Source organism: Heterodontus francisci, chromosome 42, assembly GCF_036365525.1.
Source record: "Heterodontus francisci isolate sHetFra1 chromosome 42, sHetFra1.hap1, whole genome shotgun sequence".
Classification (NCBI taxonomy): domain Eukaryota; kingdom Metazoa; phylum Chordata; class Chondrichthyes; order Heterodontiformes; family Heterodontidae; genus Heterodontus; species Heterodontus francisci.
Window position 1 is genome coordinate 3834988 of NC_090412.1, and position 27237 is coordinate 3862224.

The 27237-nt window shown below is 44.4% G+C and overlaps 1 protein-coding gene across 1 annotated transcript in view; it reads right to left on the reverse strand.

Annotated features, from left to right (window-relative positions):
* The window catches only part of col13a1 (collagen, type XIII, alpha 1), a 131276-nt gene that overhangs the window by 89926 nt on the left and 14113 nt on the right, over positions 1 to 27237 (reverse strand). The window contains exons 4-9 of the mRNA XM_068020400.1: positions 18460 to 18510; positions 10246 to 10281; positions 6096 to 6122; positions 5017 to 5043; positions 3154 to 3180; positions 3018 to 3044 (exon numbers count right to left, since the gene is read on the reverse strand). Of these exons, the coding sequence (XP_067876501.1) occupies positions 3018 to 3044; positions 3154 to 3180; positions 5017 to 5043; positions 6096 to 6122; positions 10246 to 10281; positions 18460 to 18510 (195 nt within the window). The remainder of the gene's footprint in view (positions 1 to 3017; positions 3045 to 3153; positions 3181 to 5016; positions 5044 to 6095; positions 6123 to 10245; positions 10282 to 18459; positions 18511 to 27237) is intronic.

The window sequence follows — 27237 nt, forward strand, 5'->3', positions numbered from 1 at the left end:
ACAGGACGATGGGCCAAATGGCCTCCTTTTGGGCAGCATCATTCTATGATTCTGATGCCTGAATTTTAGTCACGTGCGCACTCTGCGGGGGGCGCGCTTTCAACTCGGCGGCCTTCCGACACAGAATTTTTTATTAAGAGGTAATAAAGATGTGCAAGCCCTTCCCCAACACTCCCCCAATGGTCATTTCATTGCCCGAAATGACCAACAATTGGCTTTTTCAAATACCCGGACTTTCCCCCCCAGCCTTCAATCTTTTGTCCTTCAACCCCTTCCCGCCATTCCCACATCCAATCAAAATTGTTTTACCTGCTCCTCCACCCCTCGCACCCTGAAAATTTTATTCCTTCCCCCCTCCCCACCAGGTTCTTGCCCGGAACGCCGTACAGCGCACGCAGCACGAATGGCGGCTGTAAAATCGGCGTGCGATGGCTACTGCCTGCAGGTAGGTACATTTATATCTTATTAATGTTAGTTTAAATATGGAGGTGACGGACCTGCCGCCAGGCGGCAGCAGACCGCACCGAGGACCCCCCACCACCAGTAATATGCAGCGGGCCCTTCTCAACGTCAGGGTTCGAGGCGAGCCTCTCCCCGCAGAATTATACCGGTAAAATTCAGCCCTGTGTTTTTATGTTTTGGAGAAGAGGGTCATATCCTTTGCTTGTGAACTTATGGACTGATTTCTGAGAGTTAGTACATATAGGTTAAACACTAGTTACATAATTAATCGATCTCAGTGTCTATTGGCTCTCCTCGTCATTTCTTTTACGGTCAGACTGCATCTTGGACTTGGCATTGTTACAGAAATTAAACTTCCAAACCACATACAACTGATTCAGTTTATGGACAATCAACGCCAGTATAAAAAAAGCACGGCATAAAACATGGTCAGACTCTTGCCTAAAATCCCCTCCATAATTGCTAAACTCTTCCCAGTTAAGTATCAACCTTGACTCAGTGGTAGCATTTTCACCTCACAGTCTCAAGGTAATTCCGCTCCAGGGCTGGAATCTTATGTTGGGTGAGAGGGCCTGCCCAGTGGCCGAACAGTTGGGGGTGAGCCCGCCTCCACTGGGCCTGGGGAGCAACACAGGGATTTATCACTCCCCAGGTCCTTAATTATCTTTAGACGGGACTTCCACCTCCTTGAGGCAGGAAGTCCCGCCTAATGGAGCTTCCAGCCAATCAGCGCGTTGGCAGCTCTTAGACCAAGCAGCACCACCGGTGGCCACTGCTGGGACTACATCCAGCCTTAAGAAGCAAGAAGGGACGACTGCCCCTGAAAGATGGTAAGTTTTTGGCCTCACCGGGGCAATCGGCCAGGCCTCAGCAAGGCAAAAGGGCTCAGTGGGTGGGGGGGGGGGGGGGGGGAGGGGTGAGTTTTGTGCGGGTGCGGGGGTTGGGCTTTGGGGGCAGCCCTCGGTGAGGCCCAGGGTGCCCGATCAGTAGGACCCTCCCCCCCCCCCACCTCCACCCTGCAGTGTTCTTGAGGCTTTTGCTGTCCGGCTGCCCAGGGGTAAAATACCAGCAGCAGGGGGAGGAGGCCCTTATGTGGCAGTTAATTGGCCACTTTACGGCATTGATTGGCCTGGGACGGATGAACCGTTTCTCGCCGCTGCCGCCCAGCTTAAAATAGCAGCAGGGGCGGGAAAGCCTCGGGAACAGATATCCCCGCACCCTGCAGCCCGCCCGTTGGGGGGGGCGGGGGGGGGGGGGGCGGCATAAAATTCCAGCCCAGGATTTGAGCGTATAAACTAGGTTGACACCTCAGGGAGTGCTATTTGTTGGAAGATCTGTCTCTTGCATAAGATGTTAAACGCAAGTCCCAACACCCACTTCTCAAGTGGCTATATGAAGAATGCATGAAATTATTTGAAGACAAACACAGGAGTTCCTCTGGTGTCCTGGACAATATTTATCCTTCAACCAACATCACCAAAAGCAATTTAACTGCTCATTTATCTCATTGTTGTTTGTGGGCCCTGCTGTGTGCAAGTTTGCTCCTGCACTTGCCTACAAAAAAAAACACTGAAATGTAATTTCATTAATTTTAAGGTGCTATATAAATGCAACATCTCTCCCATCATCCCCTTCCCCACGTTCTTGTAAAGACTCTGCTGTTGATCCATTATTCCCATGATTTCCAGTTGCAAGTAAATTTTACAAAGTACAATTTGTTTTCAAATCCGGATACACTAGAGAAAAAATGTTTAAAAAAAAAAACGACAGGATTTTCCTGAGGAGCAGATTTGGTAATCCAAGAACCCACAGTTATGCACGGACACATTCAATCCACCACTGCTTGTGCCTCTGGGTATCAGCACAGCTGTGACTTAAATCAAGGAAAATGGGTCTAGTTCTTGGACACAGACTTCTGCAAGCAATTGCTTTCAAATATTTGGCTTATTTTTAAAGACTGCTTGGTGTTTACAAAGCTCAAGTCTTGTACAACAAGCAAATACCAAAAACTGAAAACTTGAACATGTATAAAGGTATAAAAATAATTCAGTTTCTTTAAAGAACAAGTGCATTGAACAACAGCTTCCTCTCGGTTAATGCTACTTTACACGTAAGCTGTGTAATTTTGCAATTGCTAGCTTGCAGACACCGGCCAGTGGCAAAGGAACAGAGGAAGAGCTGAATATAAAACAGTCAAGGTCCATTTAACTCAAAAGGTAAAACAGCCACTTTAAAACAACTGCACAATAGCTTGACTGTTCTCTGACTGATGTAGAAACTGCCGTGGAAAATAAACACAACCATTTCTATAGCCAGTCTCACTCTCTTATATCCCCTTTCATTTATCAAGAATTACTGTTACACTAGTCGGTAGGGGAACATCATGCGTTTCTACGTTCTCAGACCATGTCCTGGACCATTCAAGCTATTTATCTGTGAAGAACATGTAATTTTATAATATGAACCTGCATTAACCAATGACTGCCAGCTATATACCCTTGTAGAACTTTCAGTCTTATTGTTCAATATGTGTTTAATTCAGAATTGCGACTTACCTTTTCTCCTTTTTGCCCCGAGTCTCCCTTTGGAAATCAATAGAACAGTTAGATGACATGAGGGAATTTGCCCACCGTCAGAGTAGTCTTAAAACTTAATCAGATTGCATAAATTTCATGGTGAAGGCTTGCTTACCTTTTCTCCTTTTGTGCCAGGTAAACCCTTTGCAAAAACAAAAACATAAAACAACAGTCAGAGTTTACAATAAACAGTTTTGTGGATTGCAAGTTTTACTCTGCTTAAAATGTAAAAGAGTGTTTTTACAATCTTACATACACTGAAGAGTGCCTGCAGAGTCTCATCGACAGGTTTGCAGCTGCCTGCAATGAATTTGGCCTAACCATCAGCCTCAAGAAAACAAACATCATGGGGTAGGACGTCAGAAATGCTCCATCCATCAATATTGGCGACCACGCTCTGGAAGTGGTTCAAGAGTTCACCTACCTAGGCTCAACTATCACCAGTAACCTGTCTCTAGATGCAGAAATCAACAAGCGCATGGGAAAGGCTTCCACTGCTATGTCCAGACTGGCCAAGAGAGTGTGGGAAAATGGCGCACTGACACGGAACACAAAAGTCCGAGTGTATCAAGCCTGTGTCCTCAGTACCTTGCTCTATGGCAGCGAGGCCTGGACAATGCATGTCAGCCAAGAGCGGCGTCTCAATTCATTCCATCTTCGCTGCCTCCGGAGAATACTTGGCATCAGGTGGCAGGACCGTATCTCCAACACAGAAGTCCTCGAGGCGGCCAACATCCCCAGCTTATACACACTACTGAGTCAGCGGCGCTTGAGATGGCTTGGCCATGTGAGCCGCATGGAAGATGGCAGGATCCCCAAAGACACATTGTACAGCGAGCTCGCCACTGGTATCAGACCCACCGGCCGTCCATGTCTCCGCTTTAAAGACGTCTGCAAACGCGACATGAAGTCCTGTGACATTGATCACAAGTCGTGGGAGTCAGTTGCCAGCGTTCGCCAGAGCTGGCAGGCAGCCATAAAGGCGGGGCTAAAGTGTGGTGAGTCGAAGAGACTTAGCAGTTGGCAGGAAAAAAGACAGAGGCGCAAGGGGAGAGCCAGCTGTGTAACAGCCCCGACAAACAAATTTTTCTGCAGCACCTGTGGAAGAGTCTGTCACTCTAGAATTGGCCTTTATAGCCACTCCAGGCACTGCTTCACACACCACTGACCACCTCCAGGCGCGTATCCATTGTCTCTCGAGATAAGGAGGCCAAAGAAGACATAGAATGGTCACAAAGATGTGCAAGAGCTGGAGACAGTGCAGGAAGTAACCTCTGTTATTTATAAGCAAACACAAACATTTGGAAGGGACTGGTGAAAGTGAAGTTTTGCTTTGAAAAATAATGACACACAGAATGGTTACAACATGAAGGAGGCAATTCAGCCCATTGACCCCATGCTGACCCAGGGTGATCTTTTCAAAAACTGCAAAATTGCTTTTCAAAACATCTGATAATAGTGACAGTCATCAACAAGTGTTTCAAAATTTTAGCTGATAGGATGAAATATTATTTGGCGCTGCTGATGCAGAGTTTCATGTGATGGGAGCTAATATTAGGGACGTTGGGGGTAGTAATGATCTGATTTGCAGCTTGGATTATTTGCTGTCCATAAATAAATGGACAGAAAATTGCATTGGTCATGTACCATGTACTGACTTCAGGCTTGAATTCCTGTTTTATATTTCCACCACATGAAGCTACATCATAAGCTCTAGTCAGAAAAATGTAGCGCACATTATTTACTCTCTTACACCTGTAGTAAAATGTTCCCATATTTACTTACATGCTGAGTATGTTTATTTAAAGCAAAACTGTCATAACTAGAAATAAGAAGTGTCGGATATACATTGAATCACCCTGACAAAGTCTGCATCAGATACATCAACCTGTTTTATCTGTCTGACGCTACTGATCCTAATGTGTATTCCCAGCACTTTGGGATTTTTAAAAAATACACATTTTGATTCCAGTCTTACCATATCACCTTTAGGACCAGCTTTTCCCTGAAATGACAGAAATAAAATATTAAGCTGCGGTGGATTGATAAAAATGCTTACTTTGTCAATTTGTTTATGTTTTCAACCCGTCCTCAACCCCAAACACCTTGTGAAAATCGGATAAGAAATCAGACAAAGAAACGTTGTGAATGCATGTGTTGCTTTGTTCTATTTAAATCTAGAACATGAGAGCACCATTCACAGGTAGGCAGCTTCTGTATTATTACATCTGTGGTCTCTCTCTCTCACACACACACAAACACACACAAAAAAACCAATGGTTTACAGTTCATGAATATAATAACCTTCTATTCCTTTTTTTTCCAAAGAAAATTTGAAAAGGGAGAATAACCCATTAACCATTAAGAAACTGAACAATTCTAAATTCAAACAGATCAGACCTCTGGCGGAACTTTCACCTTCAGTGATATCAGATTGGCTGCCTGTCTGACTTTCTTTGGCATCAACAGTTGTATAATGAGTGCTGTTCTGATCTCGCTAATTATATTCACCCAAAGATAAAGTTCAGACATTCACAGGACTAAATATTTATAATAATGCACCATTAAGGCCAAAAATAACATCACTGATATTTGGAGAACTTCAAAAAAGAGGGCATTTTGACCACATCAAGTGGACTAGCAACACAGAGTTTGAGTTCCACAGTAAATTGTGGATTTGAGAAATGAAACATGCAGAAACCCAACTGGTTTTACATTTACGTCACTCTACCTGGTCTGGTCTGTAATTCCCATCCCACCCTATGCGGTTGCCTCTTAGAAGGTGAAATTGGTCCAGTGCTGTGGCGCAAAATGGAACAGCAAATCAGGCGGCATATAAAACAGGCTCCTGATTTGCTATCATCCATTTTGTACTACAGTCCAGGACACATTTCACTTCCTTAAATGCCCTCTAATGTGGCCGAAGAAGTCACTCCATCATGAAAGCAAATGTTGGACAGTAAATATTTGAAGTACATCGATCACAAACAAAATGCTAGTAAGGATGTACACATTATTGTTACAGCAAGAAATTTAAAAATTACATGTAATACTTACAGATCTGCCATCCAACCCTATCGGACCCTTCAAAATAAATTAAATACCGATGAATATAAAAATATGAATGAAGTGTTTCAGAGCATAACAATCACTTGACAGGAAATGACGCTAAACATAGAAAAGTTTTTCAAGAGATTAAACGTCAACATGACAGGAGTCCATTAAATGAAAGTTAAATGGAAATTCAGCAATGGAATAGTTAGTAGCAAAAACACTGAAGCAAAGAACAACAATGCACCTTTACAGACTTATTTAATAACCAATGGTTTTGTTAAGATGCAGTTTTAAATGGCTCCCATCAGCTGGTAGTGAAGTGTGTAAAGCACGCTCAAACCTGATCAGTTTTATTGTTTCAATATGTTCACCATAAAAGAAAAACAAACAGAAGCAGCTTGGCAAATTGAGCAAAACACAGCTGACAAGAAATCAATATGTTAAATGGTACATCAGTTTTGACAATATTAAATGTTAAAATGCATTTTTTCCAGTTCGGTGCAAAGCTCAGGCACATAATTCACACTCAACTTCAACTTATTTAATACTTTATTGAAGGTGTAAATTAAATGCGCAGGAGCGGGTATTTGAACTGCTTTTGGATTTCAGATGGGGTAAGTATAAAATCAGTGGTATTCACAATATCTTGTAATGAATGCAAGCTTTCCTTCAAGAAATGGATTATGCTCCAAAATGTACCAAGGTATACACAGGATTCTTTGTTCAAGTGTGCAATCCACAATCTCAGCTCTCTTACACCTACTGAATGTCTGGTATATTCTTTTCTTTAACTGCATTAATCCTCACTAATCCCCTTGCGTCCAGTCTCATTAGCCATTTATTAGATGCATATATTATATATATATTTTTTTATTATATAGACACACGTGTATGTGCTGCGGGGTCTGGACTGCAGCTGAATCATGAGGCAAAAGCTGGCTTCATGTTTCATCGATATCTCCATCTCAAGTGGCTAAGATTTACACGTTATACAGAGTCTTTGATGCAGCAAACCGTTCAGAGCGACACTTGGATTCCTAATCCAATCCAGTGAGGTAACAGCTCTGTGGTAAAGGTACGTTCTCAATGGTTTATCCCAACACAGAGATCAAATCTTTCAGAAATTCAAAAATACTGAGTATTATTTACCTGAATGTTGGTAAAGAATAAGTAGAACCCCAGTTTAGGAACACAGAAGAATGCTTAGGAACAGAGAGACCATTAGGCTCTGTAAGTTCATTCTTTTTTGATTGATTGAGTTCAAATCCATCTTTCCACTGTCTTACCTTTTCCCTTAAATGTGGGACAAACTTCACATTCAAATCTTAAATGGTAAGAATGGCTCTTTATATGCTGATCTTAAAATCCTCAAATATAAATCTATTTACTTTGAATATTTTACTCTGTTACTTCCTGTTCTTACACTCACTATAAATTGCAGTATCTTTTATAACTCAGATATCTTTTGCTTCACAGTGCTTCTGTTGCAGTGATAATATAGGTCAAAATATATTTGTCAACATAATGTCCAGGCTCACATCAGTAAGCTCTCACTTAAGAAGAGTTTGCACACTTCAGAGCAATCCCAGTAAGTATTATTAGTTAGATCAATAGCCGGCTTTCACAAATCAATCTAGATTGTAGGATTAGTTTTCAGCCATGAAGATTGAGTTTAGAAATCTGAAACAGATTTTTCATTCTCTTCAACACCAGCTTCACAAATAGAAAACTAGTCATTCAACTTGTTGATGACACAAAGATAGGAAAGTAAGTTGTGAAGAGGACAAAAGGAGGCCACAAAGGGATATAGATAGATTAAGTGAATGGGCAAAGATCTGGCAAATGGAGTAAAATGTGGGAAAATGTGAAATTGTTCACTTTGACAGGAAGAATAAAAAAGAAGCCTATTATCTAAATAGTGAGAGATTGCAGAGGTCTGAGATGCAGAAGGATCTGGGTGTCCTAGTGCATGAATTGCAAAAGGTTAGTATGCAGGTTCAACAAGTAATTAGGAAAGCTATAGAATCTTATGGTTTATTGCGAGGGGAATTGAATAAAAAAGTAGGGAGGTTATGCTTCAGTTATACAGGGCATTGGTGAGACCACATCTGGAGTACTGAGTATTTCTTATTTAAGGAAAGATGTAATTGCATTGGAAGCAGTTCAGAGAAGGTTTACTAGACTGATACCTGGAATAAGCGGGTTGCCTTATGAGGAAAGGTTGGACAGGCTAGGCTTGTATCCATCGGAATTTAGACGAGTAAGAGGCGACTTGATTGAAACATACAGGATCCTGAGGGGTCTTGACAGGGTGGATGTGGAAAAGATGTTTCCCCTTGTGGAAGAATCTAGAACTAGGGATCACTATTTAAAAATAAGGGGTTGCCCTCGCCCATTTAAGACAGAGATTAGGAGAATTTTTTTCTCTCAGAGGGTCATAAATCTTTGGAATTCTCTTCCACAAAAGGCAGTGGAAAGAGAGTCTTTGAATATTTTTAAGGCAGAGGTAGATAGATTCTTGATAAGCAAGGGGGTGAAAGGTTATCGGGGTGGGCGGAATGTGGAGTCGAGGTTACAATAAGATTAACCATGATTTTATTGAATGGCGCAGCAGGCTCGATGGGCCAAGTGGCCTACTCCTGCTCCTAATTCATATGTGCGTATGTTTGTCTGCCAAGCACAAAATGGCTGCTGCTTTTGACAATAGTCAACGTGCGTCAAGTTAACTCATCGCATGTGAAACATTTTGAGACATTTCTGAGGGAGGTGAAAACTGTGTGCAGTTTTGGTATCCACATTTAAGAATGAATATACTTGCACTGGAGACAGGGCAGCAAAGATTTACTAAATTAGTCCCTGGGATGAGGGGGTTGTCCTATGATGAGAGGCTGAGTAAATTGGGCCTATATTCTCTGGAGTTTAGAAGAATGAGAGGCGATCTAATTGAGATATACAAGATTCTGAAAGGGCTTGATAGGGTAGAAGCTGAGAGATTGTTCCCACTGGTCAGGGAATCTAGAACACGAGGACACAGTCTCAGGATAAGGGGCCAATCATTCAGGACTGAGATGAGGCGAAATTTCTTCACTCAGAGGGTTGTGAATCTTTGGAATTCTCTACCCCAGAGGGTTGTGAATGCTCCATCATTGAATACAATTAAGGCTGCGATAGACAGATTTTGGGCTCTCAGGGAATGAAGGGATATGGGGAGAGGGCAGGAAAGTGGAATTGAAGCCCAAGGTCAGCCAAGATCACATTGAATGGCGGAGCAGGCTCGATGGGCTGGATGGTCTAATTCTGCTGCTATTTCTTGTGTTCTTGTGGCACTGTATACATGCACACCTCTTTACACCTGCTACTATGGTAGATAAATTAAAACTTGTAAGCTGTATTTTCTTGTGCTATTAAAAAAATCAGTTTCACCGTTTAAAGTTGAAATGCAAACATACTTGAAAATACCAGTGTTTTATAATTATCCATTTTGTTTTTGAAGTTCGGTATATTACAGGGATGGTTCTCCAAGTCCACACTCATACCAGAAGGGCAAGGGTGTGGACTGGAGTATGACGTAGCAGCCCTTGTCTCTTATCTATAGTCCCTTCCAGCCTCTTCCCTGCTAACAATGCAGAATTACCCCTCATATACTTACAACCTACACAGTGTCACAATACACTTTCTATAAATAAAAGGATCATTTTGACAACAGCAACTTGCATTTATATAGTGCCTTTACTGTAGTAAAAACATCCCAAGGCACTTCACATGAGCATTAAATAAGGATATTTTCTGCTGAGCCTTTAGTGTAGGTGCTCAATGAAGCTGATTAGGATGGAACCCAAAACATAAGAAAACAGCTTTAAGTCTAGTGAGTTAGCGTCTGAATACACAGCAACATAAATGTAATGATCAAACAGTATGAATACACGATGGGAAGCTTATATAACTTAGGTACTTGTAACTCAAAAGCACTAGCAGTGGCATAAATATACGATTAATTCCTCACAGCATGGCCATTCATTCACGAAAGCTGGTCTATTTTATACAAATAAACCAGAGTAATCTGGTTAAAATAATGTTAAGCAAGCTATTAAAATATTACTGAATGATTAACAAATGAAATTCCAAGGGAAAAGTCTCTCAAACATCAACACACCGGATATCCTGGAAACCCTCTTGCTCCTGGCTGACCCTAGATTAAAGGGAAAAAAAACAGAATTGGGGAAAAATATTAATCCAATTCATCACCTTTTACTTGGTTATATATTATAGTACAAAGCAAGGTTTTTTTTTTACTAGTTAAAATTTTTCTTCTCAAGCAAGGTTTTCTAAACAATTAGAGAATTCACAGAACTTACTTGAATTAAGCTAAAACTATTTCTTAGAAGTAGACCAAATGCATTCTATATACAGCAGCAGAAGAGTGAGAAAGTGAGTAACTGAGACAGGTATTGCACATCAGAAATATTTCACCCTTGTATACACTGCTGCATCAAAAGCCTTCCTCACCATCACTATATTCATTACAGATGTCTCTACTTCAGCAGCTCAATGTAAACTCGTCCATTTATATTTCTCCAATAGTCATTCCTGACCTCTTTGAAATACGAAAGTCCAATAACAGAAATAGTTCACGCAGCTGAACATTCGATAAACAGGCAACAGAGCTGAAGCTCCACTTTTTTTGCTTGCTTGAGTTTTAGCATCTAGACAAAACAATTCATTGAACAAGGAAAGAGAACAGAGAAAAACAGAAGCTATGAATCACTTGGAATCATAACTCCCGCCAGCTGGTGATGGAGTGAAATCGATGCCTCTCCTTCACTTGTTGCCTCCCCAATCAGCTGACATGGCTCAACTAAAGCTTCACTCTTTCAGCCACTTAAGCCTGGAGTATCTGCACTAATACCATGTGCAACACGATATCATGTCAAAGTTTACAACTAATGGGAGTCGCCAAACATTTAACTCAATACAACTCAAGACACTTTACTGTTTCAACAACAATAACTTGCATTTATCTACCTCCTTTAATATAGTAAGACGTCCCGAACCACTCCACAGGAGTGAATATCAAACAAAATTTGACACAGAGCCACATAAAGAGATATTCGGACAAATGACCATGAGCTTGGTCAAAGAGATTGGTTTTAAGGAGCATCTTGAAGGAGGAGTAAGATAGAAAAGTCAGAGAGGTTTTGGAAGGGAATTCAAGAGTTTGGGCCTAGGAAGCTGAAGGGACAACCGCCAATGGTGGGGCAATGAAAATCGATAGCTGCGTGGGGAGGCCAAAACTGGAGGAGTGCCAAGATCTCAGAGGGCTGTAAGGCTGGCAGAGATTATAGTGATAGGGAGGGGCGAGGCCATGGAGGGATTTGAAGACAAGGATGAGAACTTTAAAACTGAGATGTTATGAGACCAGGGACCAGTGTAGGTAAGCGAGCACATGGGATAATGGGTGAATGGGACTTGGTGCAAGTTAGGCTATGGGGAGCAGAGTTTTGGATGAGTTCAAGTTTATTTAGGGTAATTCAAGACAATAAAGGGTCATTTTAATGGATGGAAAATCATGGGTTTTCATACAAATTTCATGCTTGCATTCCTGCCATTCAAGGATCCACACAGTTTTTTTTTTGTTTTTTTTTTAACAGATACAGCACTGAAACAGGCCCTTCGGCCCACCGAGTCTGTGCCAGCCAACAACCACCCACTTATACTAATCCTACATTAATCCCATATTCCCTACCACATCCCCACCATTCTCTTACCACCTACCTACACAATTTACAACGGCTAATTTACCTATCAACCTGCAAGTCTTTGGCTGTGGGAGGAAACCGGAGCACCCGGCAGAAACCCACGCTGTCACAGGGAGAACTTGCAATCTCCGCACAGGCAGTACCCAGAACTGAACCCGGGTCGCTGGAGCTGTGAGGCTGCGATGCTAACCACTGCACCACTGTTGGAAACTTTACCCAGGTAAAGTAGAGTACAACATCACAACCAATGCTGTGATATATGTTATAGGTCCTTCATTAATTTGAAAGAAAGTAACATACATTCCTGAAGCATACAGATACTCTTTGCTCTTCTCAAAGTTTTTTGTTAACAAAACAAAAAGGTATCAGACCTATATCTCTCATCCAAGTGACCATAAATGTCCACGCCTAGACAGGCCGTATTGGCAAGCTATTCAGTGTGGGGAGGCAATCCAATCCAATCCAATCTAGGCCACGTGCCGATATGTGTTCTCCAGCCAGTAGCACTAAGATCAGAAACAGAAGTGCTGGCTGATTTCACCTGCCTAACCAAGAGTAGCAAGGCCAATTGTACTGTCCTGTCATCACTCCAGTTGAGCTCACGCTAACCCAGCACCATTGAGAGAAATGAAACCTCAGTCTTTGCTGGTCTGAACCAGCTGAGCAATCAGGGAAGTCTTGTTGCTTTTTATTGTCAAAAAAAAATCTACGTTAAATCAACTGTAGGCATTACTGTGACAGCACAATTAAGTTAAAATTGCAGTTTCACAATCCATGTTCAGCGCTACATTTGCAGTATTGTAATCTCAACGTACTGTTCAGAATTCTGTGAAATCTAATCTTTGTAAAAGTAGCATTTTTGCCACAACTTTTCAAATTACTAACAGGAGACTGAGCAGAAATTAGGTTTAATCTTGGATTTTGAAGGATTTGAATGGATAAATAAGTCACTCTCATTTCAACTGCTCTTTGCAGGGACTCCAAATAATCTCACAGGATTAAAATGTTAAAGTGACTTTTGAAAATATGCCCTAAAGATAGGATATTGCATGACACACATTCTTCACGCAATGATTTCTGCAGGTGACAGTTCACTGTCTAACCAACTCTCTCCAGCTACACCAGGATATTAAGACAATTTAAGTTAATTTTAATTCAGGCTACTGAAGGAAAACAGCTTCCTTTGAAGCCTGGAGGGCCTGTTATTTGTTTGTTATTTGTCAAATGCAAAATGTGAGAGCAAGTAACTGGTTCTCAAGCTGTTCCTCATTAGCAATGGTTTATCACTTTGCTTCTGATGGCTAACTACAAAACCAGATGGTCAAACTATGTTGTCACATTTCTGCAGCCCTAACTTAGGCGCAACGAGAGTGAAAAACACCGCAAATAAATCAATTCTTTATGGTATATTCGAACAGGAAATAAAATATCAAAGAAATGAAATCCTTCCCCATCATTTGTAAAAGGATGATGCCTTTTCTGGCATAATTAACATGTCCACTCTTAGCAGCTCTTTTAAAGGCACAACAATATTCAGCAAGCTCCCTGGATTTAAGGAAACCCAAGTACAGATCGAATATAACCAGACTTTTGTTTGTCTGCTGCATCATAGAGATGGTGATACATCTGGTCACAGATCATTCTTTCATCATAAGCTGTTCTCAATCACACAGACAATTTACACTCTATCATCTGAAAAATAAGTAAGAATTGTTGTACATCCAGGGGCCTGGTTAATTAAATTGATCCAAATTCCATCAATTTGGAGAACAAAGTGACTCCTGACAACGCAGGCAAGCGCCACGTCATCAGTGCGCTCCCAGCTGCGCACACGTGCAGATCGGTTTCTTCCTGCCAGTGTGGTGCTGCGCCTGCTCAGTCTACATCAGCACCTGGTTTGTCAGGACTAATTCGCGCATGTGCTCTGAAACATCATCATGGCTGGAACGGGGCTGCTCACTCCCGGCTGCCTTCCCTCAGCCACTCGCTCCCGGCTGCCTTCCCTCAACCACTCACTCCCAGCCGCCTTCCCTCAACCACTCGCTCCCGGCTGCCTTCCCTCAACCACTCGCTCCCGGCCACCTTCCCTCAACCACTCGCTCCCGGCCGGCTTCCCTCAACCAGTCGCTCCCGCCCTCACCGCCCTCCCCCCTCAGCCACTCGTTCCCGGTCGCCTTCCCTCAGCCACTCGCTCTCAATCTCGCAACATCCTCCCCTTCAGCCACTCACTCCCACCCTCGCCCTTCTCCCCCTCGATCCCTCGCCAGCGGCCAAGAAGAGGGAAGCAGCAAGTCCTGGAGCAAGCAGCCGTGGTGGTGGTGGGAGGGGTAGCGGGGAGCGAGCGGCCGTGGTAGGGAAGCGGCAAGGGCAGGAGCGAGTGGCCAAGGGAGGGAGAAGCGGTGAGCAGACGGGCGCGGGACGGAGTGGCAAAGAAATGTGTGATGGCTTCTATCTGAATTATAGCCCAGAATCCATTTGCACTGCTGTAATTGTGCAAGAGAATAAGCCACATGAATCTATTCCCAAAACCAATATGTTAGAATAATCAGCATCAAAGTGCGAATTGAAAGATGCCTTCCAATGAGATTATTTGGTTCTGTACTAACACAGATACTGTTGGGGATGGGATGCAGGCAGCAATTGCAACCACTGTGGGGATTTGGTTTTAAGGCTACGTTTGCTTTTTGTGACAATTTGAGCAGCGCCATCTTTATTACTGGCAGCTTCCTGAGACATCGCAGACAGTGACGTTTCAATGCGTGAGGCTGCATTAGCGCATGTGCCAGTACTGCGCCACCTAGTGGTTGCGTTGTCAGCAAACGCAGCCTTTGGAGAAACCTGGATATTTTAAACAACAAAATACTTTAGAATAAAAGTTACATGGTGTACACACCATTCACTATTTTTGTAAATATACTTTTTACCTTTTTGTATTTGACCCTCGGTCAGTCCTTTATTTTCAAGTAAACTTCCAAGGTAAGATCTACTGGTACTTTAAAACTTTACGAACGCACTTAAAGAAAATTCCTAAAAAGCACTACGATCAATCATTTCCAAGTGCATATTTCCATATTTTGTATCTCCTGTGATTTGTCATACAAATTAAGGGGGTTAAAGATTGGGGTTTAATTAGACCAGGTGTGGGTCAGCCCCCATTCTGAAGCAATACATTTTATTCTCATTTTTATATAATACTTTGACCAAACTTGAGGCAAATTGGAAAGTATAGTTGGTTGCAATGCAGGAATTACTCTGCAGTACAGACTGAGGAGCTGAGGTTCCACAGTGCCCTCAGTGGCAGAAGAGCATAATCACCATGTGACAAGTTTACATAGACAATTCCCATTATTAATGTGGGCATAGGAATTTATAATGGAAAGGTTGATGAGAGTGTGTTATAAGGTAAATTAGATGGATATGCATACATACTTACATATATATCTAATTAAAAAGGAACAAAATCTAGAGCTTTTCAAATTGTGCAGGTTTTCCAGTTATTTACTTTGCAATAAAATTCACAAAGATATTTTGTGTCATGATTTTGTGCAATGTAAATGTCATTAGCTATAAACTTCAAGGAACATGTAATTCTATGTCCAACTATTGATCAGATGGGAAATGTATTATCAAATGTGAATTAATTATGACCGTAAAGCACTTTCATTATCAACAGATATGTTTAAAAGTTAACTTTTCATAACTGCACATTTTCTTTAAAGGTTTTCCAGTAATTTTGGTTTCATTTGATGGTCTGAAAATTAGGGACGACATTTTCCTTCGTCCACTAATTTTAGCAAAATAAGTACAGATGCGCATAAAGCAGCAATATATAATCTAACCTATCTGTTTGCTACAGTTAATTATTGGAAGAAAATAAGCTATCAAATTATGTTGTTTTTGTGATCTGGTTTTTGTTTTTCTTCTGAACCAGCTTAGTAATGTAAAATTCTCTGGCACCTAAAATGAGACTTTTTTTTCCACAAAAAGACAAACACATAACTTTAGAAATCTGCGGCACAAGCCACTGAAGACTTTTTTTCTGCCCATATACACTGCCACCAATACCCAAACTTATCAAAAAAAAGTTTGACATGGCATATTGAAAAATAATGGTCTGAATTTTACCAGCCCCCGACTTTGAGGGTAATGGTCAGGGGTGGAGGGGGAGGAGCGGGGTGGAAAACACTTCCGGGAGAGTCCTGCCATGGGCCTCGGAGCTGGGAAGGCTCCACCCCATTTTACCAGCGGCGGACAAGCCTTCATTTAAGTATTTAAATAAATTTTAATCAAACACTTAACCCGGTTCCGACGGCCATCCCACATCGATATTCCGGCCTATGGAGATCTGAGGGAGGGAGGAAGGATGACTTTTTCAGGGTGGGGGAGAGCGGCAAAAGTGAACAGGATTGGTTGAGGGGATGGTGGGAAGGGGTTGAAGATTAAAAGAAAGAATCTTTTTGGGTGGGGGGGGGCGGTAAAAGGGCGTAAAAAATTTATTTTTTGGGGGGATAAGACAAATAATAAATGGATTATGCATTGGGGGGGTGGGAGAGGGGGTTGGAAGAGTGAATAAAATAAAATTTTAATTTATTGGAAAACCTGTCACTTAAAAAATTTAAATGTAACTGAAGGGCTTGAGCCCTTTAAAAATGGCGCTGGACGCTGTTGCCAGGGACGGAACAGCCACCCTCTCTATGTCGTCAGGGGCGGGCGTTCCACCCACCCCCCCCCCCCCCAATGTAAATGAGTCGCCATGTGAAATATCGTGGCACCTCCACAGCGTGTATCTCGCGTGTATCTCGCGTGTGCACCGTGTGTATCTCGCGTGTATCTCGCGTGTGCACCGCGTGTGCACCGCATCTCTTTTGAAGCTCACTGCCAGGATTGGGAAAGAGCTTTAAAAATTCAGCCCAATATTTCCTCTGTCTCCCCATCGTCAACAATTTGCATTTATATAGCAACTTTAATGTAGTAAAACATCCCTCGGCGATTCATGAGCACTATCCAATAAAATTTGACACTGAGCTACATAAGGACAGTGGTCAAAGTGACAGGTTTTAAGGAGCATCTTAAGGAGAGGGGGTAGATAGGCAGAGGGGTTTCGGGCCTCGGCAACATAAGGGGGAAGCGCAAGGGGCCAAGAACGAAAGAACCCAGAGACCTCGGCCGGTTGTAGGGCTGGAGGAGGTTACAGATACAGGAAAGGGAGAACCATGGAGGAATTTGCAGCACAGAAATGGATCTTTCAACCACACAGGTCTATGCTGGTGTTTATGCTCCACATGAACCTCTTCCCCCTCCTTTTCATCTCACTCTATCAGCATATCCTTCTATTCCTTTCTCCCTCATGTATTCATCCAGCTTCCCCTTAAATGCATCCATGCTATTCGCCTCAATCATTCCTTGTGTAGCAAGTTCCACTTCTCACCACTCTCTGGGTAAAGAAGTTTCTCCTGAATTCTTTTTTGGATTTATTAGTGACTATCTTATATTTATGGCCCCTAGTTCTGGTCTCCCCTACAAGTGAAGACATTTTCTCTACGCCTACCTTAAAAAAAACCCTTTCATAATCCCTTATGGGCGGCACAGTGGCGCAGTGGTTAGCACCGCAGCCTCACAGCTCCAGGGACCCGGGTTCAATTCTGGGTACTGCCTGTGCGGAGTTTGCAAGTTCTCCCTGTGACTGCGTGGGTTTTCACCGGGTGCTCCAGTTTCCTCCCACAGCCAAAGACTTGCAGGTGATAGGTAAATTGGCCATTGTAAATTGCCCCTAGTGTAGGCAGGTGATAGGGAATATGGGATTACTGTAGGGTTGGTATAAATGGGTGGTTCTTGGTCAGCACAGACTCGGTGGGCCGAAGGGCCTGTTTCAGTGCTGTATCTCTAAATAAATAAATAAAAATCTTAAAGGTTTAAGATGTAGATATAGTTGTTTTAAATCTCATGTGATGAATCTTGTGTTGCTTAGCTCAACTGAAGCTGTTGAAGACTTCAGGCTGTTGTTTTAGGGAACTAAGCTGTTACTGCATGTGCAGTAAAGTGCTCTATTCTGAAGAAACACCATTTTAAATCATGTTTCTGATAATTACTTCATTATTTTTGTTTGAACTGATTGAATTAAATCAGAGAATAGGAGTTCATTAATCCCAGCTGTGAAGGGGCACAATGGACAAGACCAGTAAAACATCTTCAAGTGCCTATTATCTGTTGAATGTTGCTCCCTCCCTCATTATACAGTCAGTTCCTTTAAGGAAGTCATAGCAAAAAATAATTAAAGAGAGTTTAAAAGCATGTTAGAGTCAATTATAATTTGATATCTCTGTCACGCCGATAAAACATCTGGATTATATTGAAGCCTTTCATACTACACAGATTACCAAAAGAAATAATTCTTGCTGAAACAACCTATGCTACAGCCATTGAATAAATCAAATAAAATAATATTTATAATAGAATGCAATAAGAGACGATTATACCTAGAAAGCACTGGCTATGTTTACATTTCTGCCACATAAAAGTCAACAGCTGCATTGGTAAATATTGCAATATTTCCTGTCCCAACACATCACAACTGAGCACACAGCGAACAAGGAAGCAATAACAGGACTCACAGGAGGGCCACGGGGTCCAATAATTGAGATGCCAGGGTCTCCTGGAGCTCCCTGTGATAGAAGGGGAAAAGGCAATCAGAAAAAGCAACCATTACAGTCCAGACAAATAAATAACAGCTAATTGTGAACTTCCTCTCAGATGTTCTGTCCCCTAATAGAAACCAACTACATGATACTTGTAGCCAAGGTCCAGAATAAATTGACTTCATGCCCTAATTAGGTATCGTTTGTTGTTTCTCTACAGAGGTTAGAAAGTCAATACTGGTAAACTCCAAAGTCCATGTGAGCATCTCAGTTGTAGTTTTATCTTAGCTCCTAGATCCTCTGGCTGTATTAGGTGTTACATTCAATATAACAGGCAACTCATCATGCCCTTCACTCTCCATGATTGGCTCTCAAGGAACACATTTGTGTATTTTTCATAAAATAGATACAGCATAAGTACTTTTTGACTGGCTACAAACCAGGATGCATTTGACCGCCTTTAACAATCTTTGAAATGTTTTTAATCCCTTCTTTTGTCTGCCTTCCCTATAGTCACCATACAGCATGTACCATCTATTACCCATGAAGACCGTAGCTTAGTAACTTACTACTAGTAACTTACAGCATTCCATGACAATATGAAAGGCATAATTCAGCATAGCGGCGCCTCATCAGACCCCTTTCCTATCCTGAGTGGCATGAAACAGGGCTGTGTTCTCGCACCTACACTGATTGGGATCTTCTTCTCCCTGCTGCTCTCACATGCGTACAAGTCTTCAGAAGAAGGAATTTTCCTCCACACAAGATAAGGTGGCAGGTTGTTCAACCTTGCCCGTCTAAAAGCGAAGACCAAAGTACGGAAAGTCCTCATCAGGGAACTCCTCTTTGCTGACGATGCTGCATTAACCTCTCACACTGAAGAGTGTCTGCAGAGACTCATCAACAGGATTGCGGCTGCTTGCAACGAATTTGGCATAACCATCAGCCTCAAGAAAACAAACATCGTGGGACAGGACGTCAGAAATGCCCATCCATAAATATCGGCGACCACGCTCTGGAAGTGGTTCAAGAGTTCACCTACCTAGGCTCAACTATCACCAGTAACCTGTCTCTCGATGCAGAAATCAACAAGCGCATGGGAAAGGCATCCACTGCTATGTCCAGACTGGCCAAGAGAGTGTGGGAAAATGGCGCACTGACACAGAACACAAAAGTCCAAGTGTATCAAGCCTGTGTCCTCAGTACCTTGCTCTACGGCAGCAAGGCCTGGACAACGTACGTCAGCCAAGAGCGACGTCTCAATTCATTCCATCTTCGCTGCTTCCGGAGAATACTTGGCATCAGGTGCCAGAACCGTATCTCCAACACAGAAGTCCTCGAGGCGGCCAACATCCCCAGCTTATACACCCTACTGAGTCAGCGGCACTTGAGATGGCTTGGCCATGTGAGCCGCATGGAAGATGGCAGGATCCCCAAGGACACATTATACAGTGAGCTCGTCACTGGTGTCAGATCCACCGGCCGTCCTTGTCTCCGCTTTAAAGACGTCTGCAAGTGCGACATGACGTCCTGTGACATTGATCACAAGTCGTGGGATTCAGTTGCCAGCGATCATCAGAGCTGGCGGGCAACCATAAAGGCGGGGCTAAAGCGTGGCGAGTCGAAGAGACTTAGCAGTTGGCAGGAAAAAAGACAGAAGCGCAAGGAGAGAGCCAACTGTGTAACAGCCCCGACAACCAATTTTATCTGCAGCACCTGTGGAAGAGTCTGTCATTCTAGAATTGGCCTTTATAGCCACTCCAGGCACTGCTCCACAAACCACTGACCACCTCCAGGCGCTTACCCATTGTCTCTCGAGACAAGGAGGCCAAAGATAAGCAAGATTGTGCATGTGGCTATATTGTCCTATGACAGCTCGTAAAGTGCATGTAAGAGCTTATTTCAGTGACCTTTTATCACCTTGCTCCTTTCTCGGTTTTGCTTTGTTGTGATGGCAAATCACCCATTTTCGCTCAGTACCTTCCTGTGACACCACAGAAGGGGTGGGGGAGGGGTGGGTGGTGGAGTCAGGAAAGGGAGGGGAGGATCCATCTGTTGTGTCTGTGTCAGCTCTTTGAAAGAGCACTTGAGACATCGGGAAGCATGGAACCCATCAAAGCCCACCCAATCGCTGTTGCTACCTGGCCCCCATAACATGGATAGGTCCAGCAGCTCGTTAGCAACTATGAGCTCAAACTTGGATAATTTCCCCCCCCTTCCTAGCCTGGAGATACCAAGGTGAATGTTATCACTTGTACTTCTATCATCTTCCTGTGTAACTGAGTGAACTTAGCAAAGACCAGGGGTTAGACCTGGCAACTTCATGATGTGTATTGCTGTGTGCCATACTATGTAATTCATTCCCATCTCAACCAGCGGAAGATCTTGTAAACTAAGATTTATATTATGGCTGAATCCTCAAGAACATCACAAATCCATCAGACCATAGTGTAAATGAATGTGAATTGTGAACTTAAATTCCATCGCTGATTCACCCATTAGTTCTGAAAAACAATCTAATTGGAGCATCTCAAGAGCAAAATGCTTAATTTTATTGCTAAATATGAAGAAAATATTAATTGTATTTTTGCACCTTATTACTAGTAGTTGGCCAAGAAGTTAGTTTGTATCTGGTGGTAGGTTATGCAAAATACCTACCAATTCTTCATTTACATGTTATGTTGATAATAGTTTCATGTTTTAAACAAAGCAGATTTTTGTTTAATACATTACAAAAGGAGGTTTTACTCTGTTTCTAAGTCACAAATCTGAAATTGCACGTGTATGCGTTAAAATAAGGCTGCATTACTCTACAAACATAATGTCAGTGCAAAATGTCTGGCTTTGCACCAATGCTGAACTGTTGTATAAATCCAGACTCGAGGTCTAAACTGGCTCAGAAAGAAGTAACATCCTAAGGTTTTTAAAATAAACTAGGCAAACTAAACTCGTGTATACATCGCTTGATGTTGGCTTATTTCTCATACTTTCGCAAGCTGAGAAGCTGACAGCGAACAAACGTTGACTTGAATTGTTAGTTCAACTGGAAGAACACCTGTCCCCACTTAGCCATTTGTATTTAGAATAATAACTGAAATTGCTTCTGTTACGAGGACGGTTTTCTGCTGTTTATACTTTAATATTAAATGTTATCCTAGTTTGCTCAATAACTATCAAAATGTCTCCATGGTGATCCTTTAAGGATTTCATTGCAGCCGATGCAAATTGTTACGATGGTGTGAGATGTCTGGAGTATCTGAATAGTGGACTAGATTTGGATCATTTAATATAGAAACTTGGACAAAAAAAAGTTAATGTGGGACTCTTGTGAAGAGGGAACCCTGCTCTGCATTGGGCTTTGACTCCAGATTCACAGCATCGGAGCAAAGTGAAGTTCAAAGACGGTCTAAGAGAACTTGCTTTAGCACACAATCTTCACCTAAACGTTCCTTGAGGAAAACAACAGAACAAAATTATCTCGTTAGATTTTGTTGCACAATGGTTAGAATTTTGTTCTCATCTCAAAACCAGGTTTAAATAACTTCTATATTCATGTGTTATAACTCAATGTTTTCTTGCATTGTAGAGTGTCTGCAGCCACGGCATGCGGTAAGTCCATTGAGGTGAAGAAGGAGCTGCGGGACCCGAGAGAAGTCCTGTGAAAAGGTGCCCCGAACACCCAAAACATCCACGAACGGCCCCCCCGGCCGCAACTTCAAAGCGCCCGCGGGAGATGGCTCGGAGAGCATCTGCAGCGCACTGTCGGCAATGCTGCATGCCTTTATTTAAACCACTGCAAAAAAAAAAAAACCCTTAGCAAATGTAATCACCTCTAAGTCTGCCAAATGATGCTTCACCTCCCGAAGGACGTGGATGAGCTTTCCGGACGTCGATGGTGGGCACTGAGGAAATGGCTTATTACCTGCACCAGATTCCACCCCCCCCTCCCCCCCCCTTTACCCCCCTTCCACCCCCCCCCACCCCCGTCCCCTTCCCTGCTCCACCCTCTCAGCTCACCCCCTCACAACCCCGTCCCAGCCCGCCGCCCCCCGCACCATCTTCACCCCGCACCCCCTTCCCCTGCACCCCCCCCCCACCCCCTCCCTCTACCCCTCCCCCTTGCATCCCCTCCTCCCACCGGCACCATCCTACACCTGTGTAGGGGCCCCAACAACCCCACTGCCTTGTGGGCGTCTCGGGAGAGACCAAGGCTAAGGGAGTAAACCCTAACAGAAAATCCGGAGCGGAACCCCGTAGGCGGTCATGTGTCACCTTTGGCATGTTTCCGGCAGTTCCTGCAGCCATACTGGTGCCAAACGTCGTGTCCTGCACTCCTTTGGACCCCACCAGAAAGGCCGAGAGGGGGGTTTTGACGACTGGGCAACTCTCAACCTCCATAAATTTGCCCAGGCATGCGCCATGGAGAGGTCACTCCATAGTTGCCTCACAGCGACTGAAACAACACGGAAGGCAGCAGTTACGGGTTATAAGTCCAGATAAATTGGCGTAGAAACTGGGCGCCACGGGTTGCCTTTGTCGGTGGGAGAGGTCATTGCACCTCACTGGACAGCTACCGCCCGCCTCAAACCGGGCAGCCCCCGGTCAATAAGGTTCTGTCCCGCCACAGTCTGCCTGCTTCAATGGGTGCTTGGAGCTCAGGGTCATTGCCCGAAAGGTGGACTGATACACCGCACCAAACAACATGAAAAAAGGAAAGAAGGTACCAGCCCTTCGCTTTGCAAGCTGGAACGTCAGAACTATGTGTCCTGGCCTGTCGGAAGACCTTACACAAATCAACGATTCTCGGAAGACCGCCATCATTAACAACGAGCTCAGTAGACTCAATGTGGACATTGCAGCACTTCAGGAGACTCGCCTCCCCGCGAGTGGCTCTCTAGCAGAGCAAGACTACACCTTCTTCTGGCAGGGCAGGGATCCTGAAGAACCAAGACAGCATGGAGTGGGCTTCGCCATCAGAAACTCCTTGCTCAGCATGATAGAGCCTCCCTCAAATGGCTCGGAACGCATACTGTCCATCCGACTGCTCACCACCTCTGGTCCAGTACACCTACTCAGCATCTATGCTCCAACACTCTGTTCCGCACCTGAAGCTAAAGACCAGTTCTATGAACAACTCCATAACATCATTAGCAGCATCCCCAACACCGAACACCTATTCCTGCTGGGGGACTTTAATGCCAGGGTTGGGGCCGACCATGACTCATGGCCCTCCTGCCTTGGGCGCTATGGCGTTGGAAGGATGAATGAGAACGGGCAGAGACTGCTTGAGTTGTGTACCTATCATAACCTCTGCATCACCAACTCGTTCTTTCACACTAAACCCTGTCACCAGGTTTCATGGAGGCACCCAAGATCACGTCGTTGGCACCAGCTAGACCTCATTGTCACAAGGCGAGCCGCCTTAAACAGTGTTCAAATCACACGCAGCTTCCACAGTGCGGACTGCGACACCGACCACTCCCTGGTGTGCAGCAAGGTTAGACTCAGACCAAAGAAGTTGCATCATTCCAAGCAGAAGGGCCACCCGCGCATCAACACGAGCAGAATTTCTCACCCACAGCTGTTACAAAAATTTCTAAATTCACTTGTAACAGCCCTTCAAAACACTCCCACAGGGGATGCTGAGACCAAGTGGGCCCACATCAGAGACGCCATCTATGAGTCAGCTTTGACCACCTACGGCAAAAGTGCGAAGAGAAATGCAGACTGGTTTCAATCTCATAATGAAGAGCTGGAACCTGTCATAGCCGCTAAGCGCATTGCACTTTTGAACTACAAGAAAGCCCCCAGCGATTTAACATCCGCAGCACTTAAAGCAGCCAGAAGTACTGCACAAAGAACAGCTAGGCGTTGCGCAAACGACCACTGGCAACACCTATGCAGTCATATTCAGCTGGCCTCAGACACCGGAAACATCAGAGGAATGTATGATGGCATGAAGAGAGCTCTTGGGCCAACCATCAAGAAGATCACCCCCCTCAAATCTAAATCGGGGGACATAATCACTGACCAACGCAAACAGATGGACCGCTGGGTTGAGCACTACCTAGAACTGTACTCCAGGGAGAATGCTGTCACTGAGACTGCCCTCAATGCAGCCCAGCCTCTACCAGTCATGGATGAGCTGGACATACAGCCAACCAAATCGGAACTCAGTGATGCCATTGATTCCCTAGCCAGCGGAAAAGCCCCTGGGAAGGACAGCATTACCCCTGAAATAATCAAGAGTGCCAAGCCTGCTATACTCTCAGCACTACATGAACTGCTATGCCTGTGCTGGGACGAGGGAGCAGTACCCCAGGACATGCGCGATGCCAACATCATCACCCTCTATAAAAACAAAGGTGACCGCGGTGACTGCAACAACTACCGTGGAATCTCCCTGCTCAGCATAGTGGGGAAAGTCTTTGCTCGAGTCGCTCTGAACAGGCTCCAGAAGCTGGCCGAGCGCGTCTACCCTGAGGCACAGTGTGGCTTTCGTGCAGAGAGATCGACTATTGACATGCTGTTCTCCCTTCGTCAGATACAGGAGAAATGCCGTGAACAACAGATGCCCCTCTACATTGCTTTCATTGATCTCACCAAAGCCTTTGACCTCGTCAGCAGACGTGGTCTCTTCAGACTACTAGAAAAGATCGGATGTCCACCAAAGCTACTAAGTATCATCACCTCATTCCATGACAATATGAAAGGCACAATTCAACATGGTGGCTCCTCATCAGAGCCCTTTCCTATCCTGAGTGGTGTGAAACAGGGCTGTGTTCTCGCACCCACACTTTTTGGGATTTTCTTCTCCCTGCTGCTTTCACATGCGTTCAAATCCTCTGAAGAAGGAATTTCCCTCCACACAAGATCAGGGGGCAGGTTGTTCAACCTTGCCCGTCTAAGAGCGAAGTCCAAAGTACGGAAAGTCCTCATCAGAGAACTCCTCTTTGCTGACGATGCTGCTTTAACATCTCACACTGAAGAATGCCTGCAGAGTCTCATCGACAGGTTTGCGTCTGCCTGCAATGAATTTGGCCTAACCATCAGCCTCAAGAAAACGAACATCATGGGGCAGGATGTCAGAAATGCTCCATCCATCAATATTGGCGACCACGCTCTGGAAGTGGTTCAAGAGTTCACCTACCTAGGCTCAACTATCACCAGTAACCTGTCTCTAGATGCAGAAATCAACAAGCGCATGGGTAAGGCTTCCACTGCTATGTCCAGACTGGCCAAGAGAGTGTGGGAAAATGGCGCACTGACACGGAACACAAAAGTCCGAGTGTATCAGGCCTGTGTCCTCAGTACCTTGCTCTACGGCAGCGAGGCCTGGACAACGTATGCCAGCCAAGAGCGACGTCTCAATTCATTCCATCTTCGCTGCCTTCGGAGAATACTTGGCATCAGGTGGCAGGACTATATCTCCAACACAGAAGTCCTTGAAGCGGCCAACACCCCCAGCTTATACACACTACTGAGTCAGCGGCGCTTGAGATGGCTTGGCCATGTGAGCCGCATGGAAGATGGCAGGATCCCCAAAGACACATTGTACAGCGAGCTCGCCACTGGTATCAGACCCACCGGCCGTCCATGTCTCCGTTATAAAGACGTCTGCAAACGCGACATGAAATCGTGTGACATTGATCACAAGTCGTGGGAGTCAGTTGCCAGCATTCGCCAGAGCTGGCGGGCAGCCATAAAGACAGGGCTAAATTGTGGCGAGTCGAAGAGACTTAGTAGTTGGCAGGAAAAAAGACAGAGGCGCAAGGGGAGAGCCAACTGTGCAACAGCCCCAACAAACAAATTTCTCTGCAGCACCTGTAGAAGAGCCTGTCACTCCAGAATTGGCCTTTATAGCCACTCCAGGCGCTGCTTCACAAACCACTGACCACCTCCAGGCGCGTATCCATTGTCTCTCGAGATAAGGAGGCCCAAAAGAAGAGAAAAAGAAAAGAAAGGGTGGTTTACTTTAGTAATATGAATCTGAAGACCAGGACAGTCATGACCCATCATGATCTATTCATCACTTAATTTGAGCAAACCAGGACATAGGGCTGGATTTTACCAGTGAAATAGTGGCGGAAGGCACAGGAGGGAAGTCCGTGTCATACTGCCCCTACCGGATATTCTCAATGCAGGGAATGGCAGCAGTGTGGCTGCCTGCGATCTGGAGGCAGGAGGCCAATTAAACCAATTAAGTGGCCAATGAACAGCCACTTCCTCTCCAACACCACCACCCCCCCCCATGGAATTTTACCAGCCTCGGGGTGGGCCCCCACCGCATGGTAAGACTGCCAGTTAAACCATGGCAGCCTCCCAGCAGGTTCCCAGGGAGGGGCCTTCCGTAATGGCCATTCCAAGGCCCATCAAGGGGCACCCCCAGCGTCAATGGCTGACCCAATGCCACTGGAGGGTTCACTCTTCTGATTGTCAGGGCCTTCCTGCCTGGTCCCGGCACAGTGAATAAAAACAACTTTGCCTGGCCTTCAAGGGTTCCTCAACATGGAGGTGCCCTCTTCTTCTTCCTGCAGCCTCAACAGTGGCTACCTCTCTCTCGGGGGCACTGCCAAAGCTGCCGAATTGCCGGCTCTCTGATTGGGCCGGCAGCTCTGAGGCGGGTTACGGTCCTCAATTGGACCGTGGTCCCGGTGGTGCCCTCTTAATTGGCTGCTGCCAGTAGTATCCCGTCCAGGGTCCCAGTGTCTGTCCATGCAGGCTTGGGACCCATACTCAGTCCGGTTGGCAGGA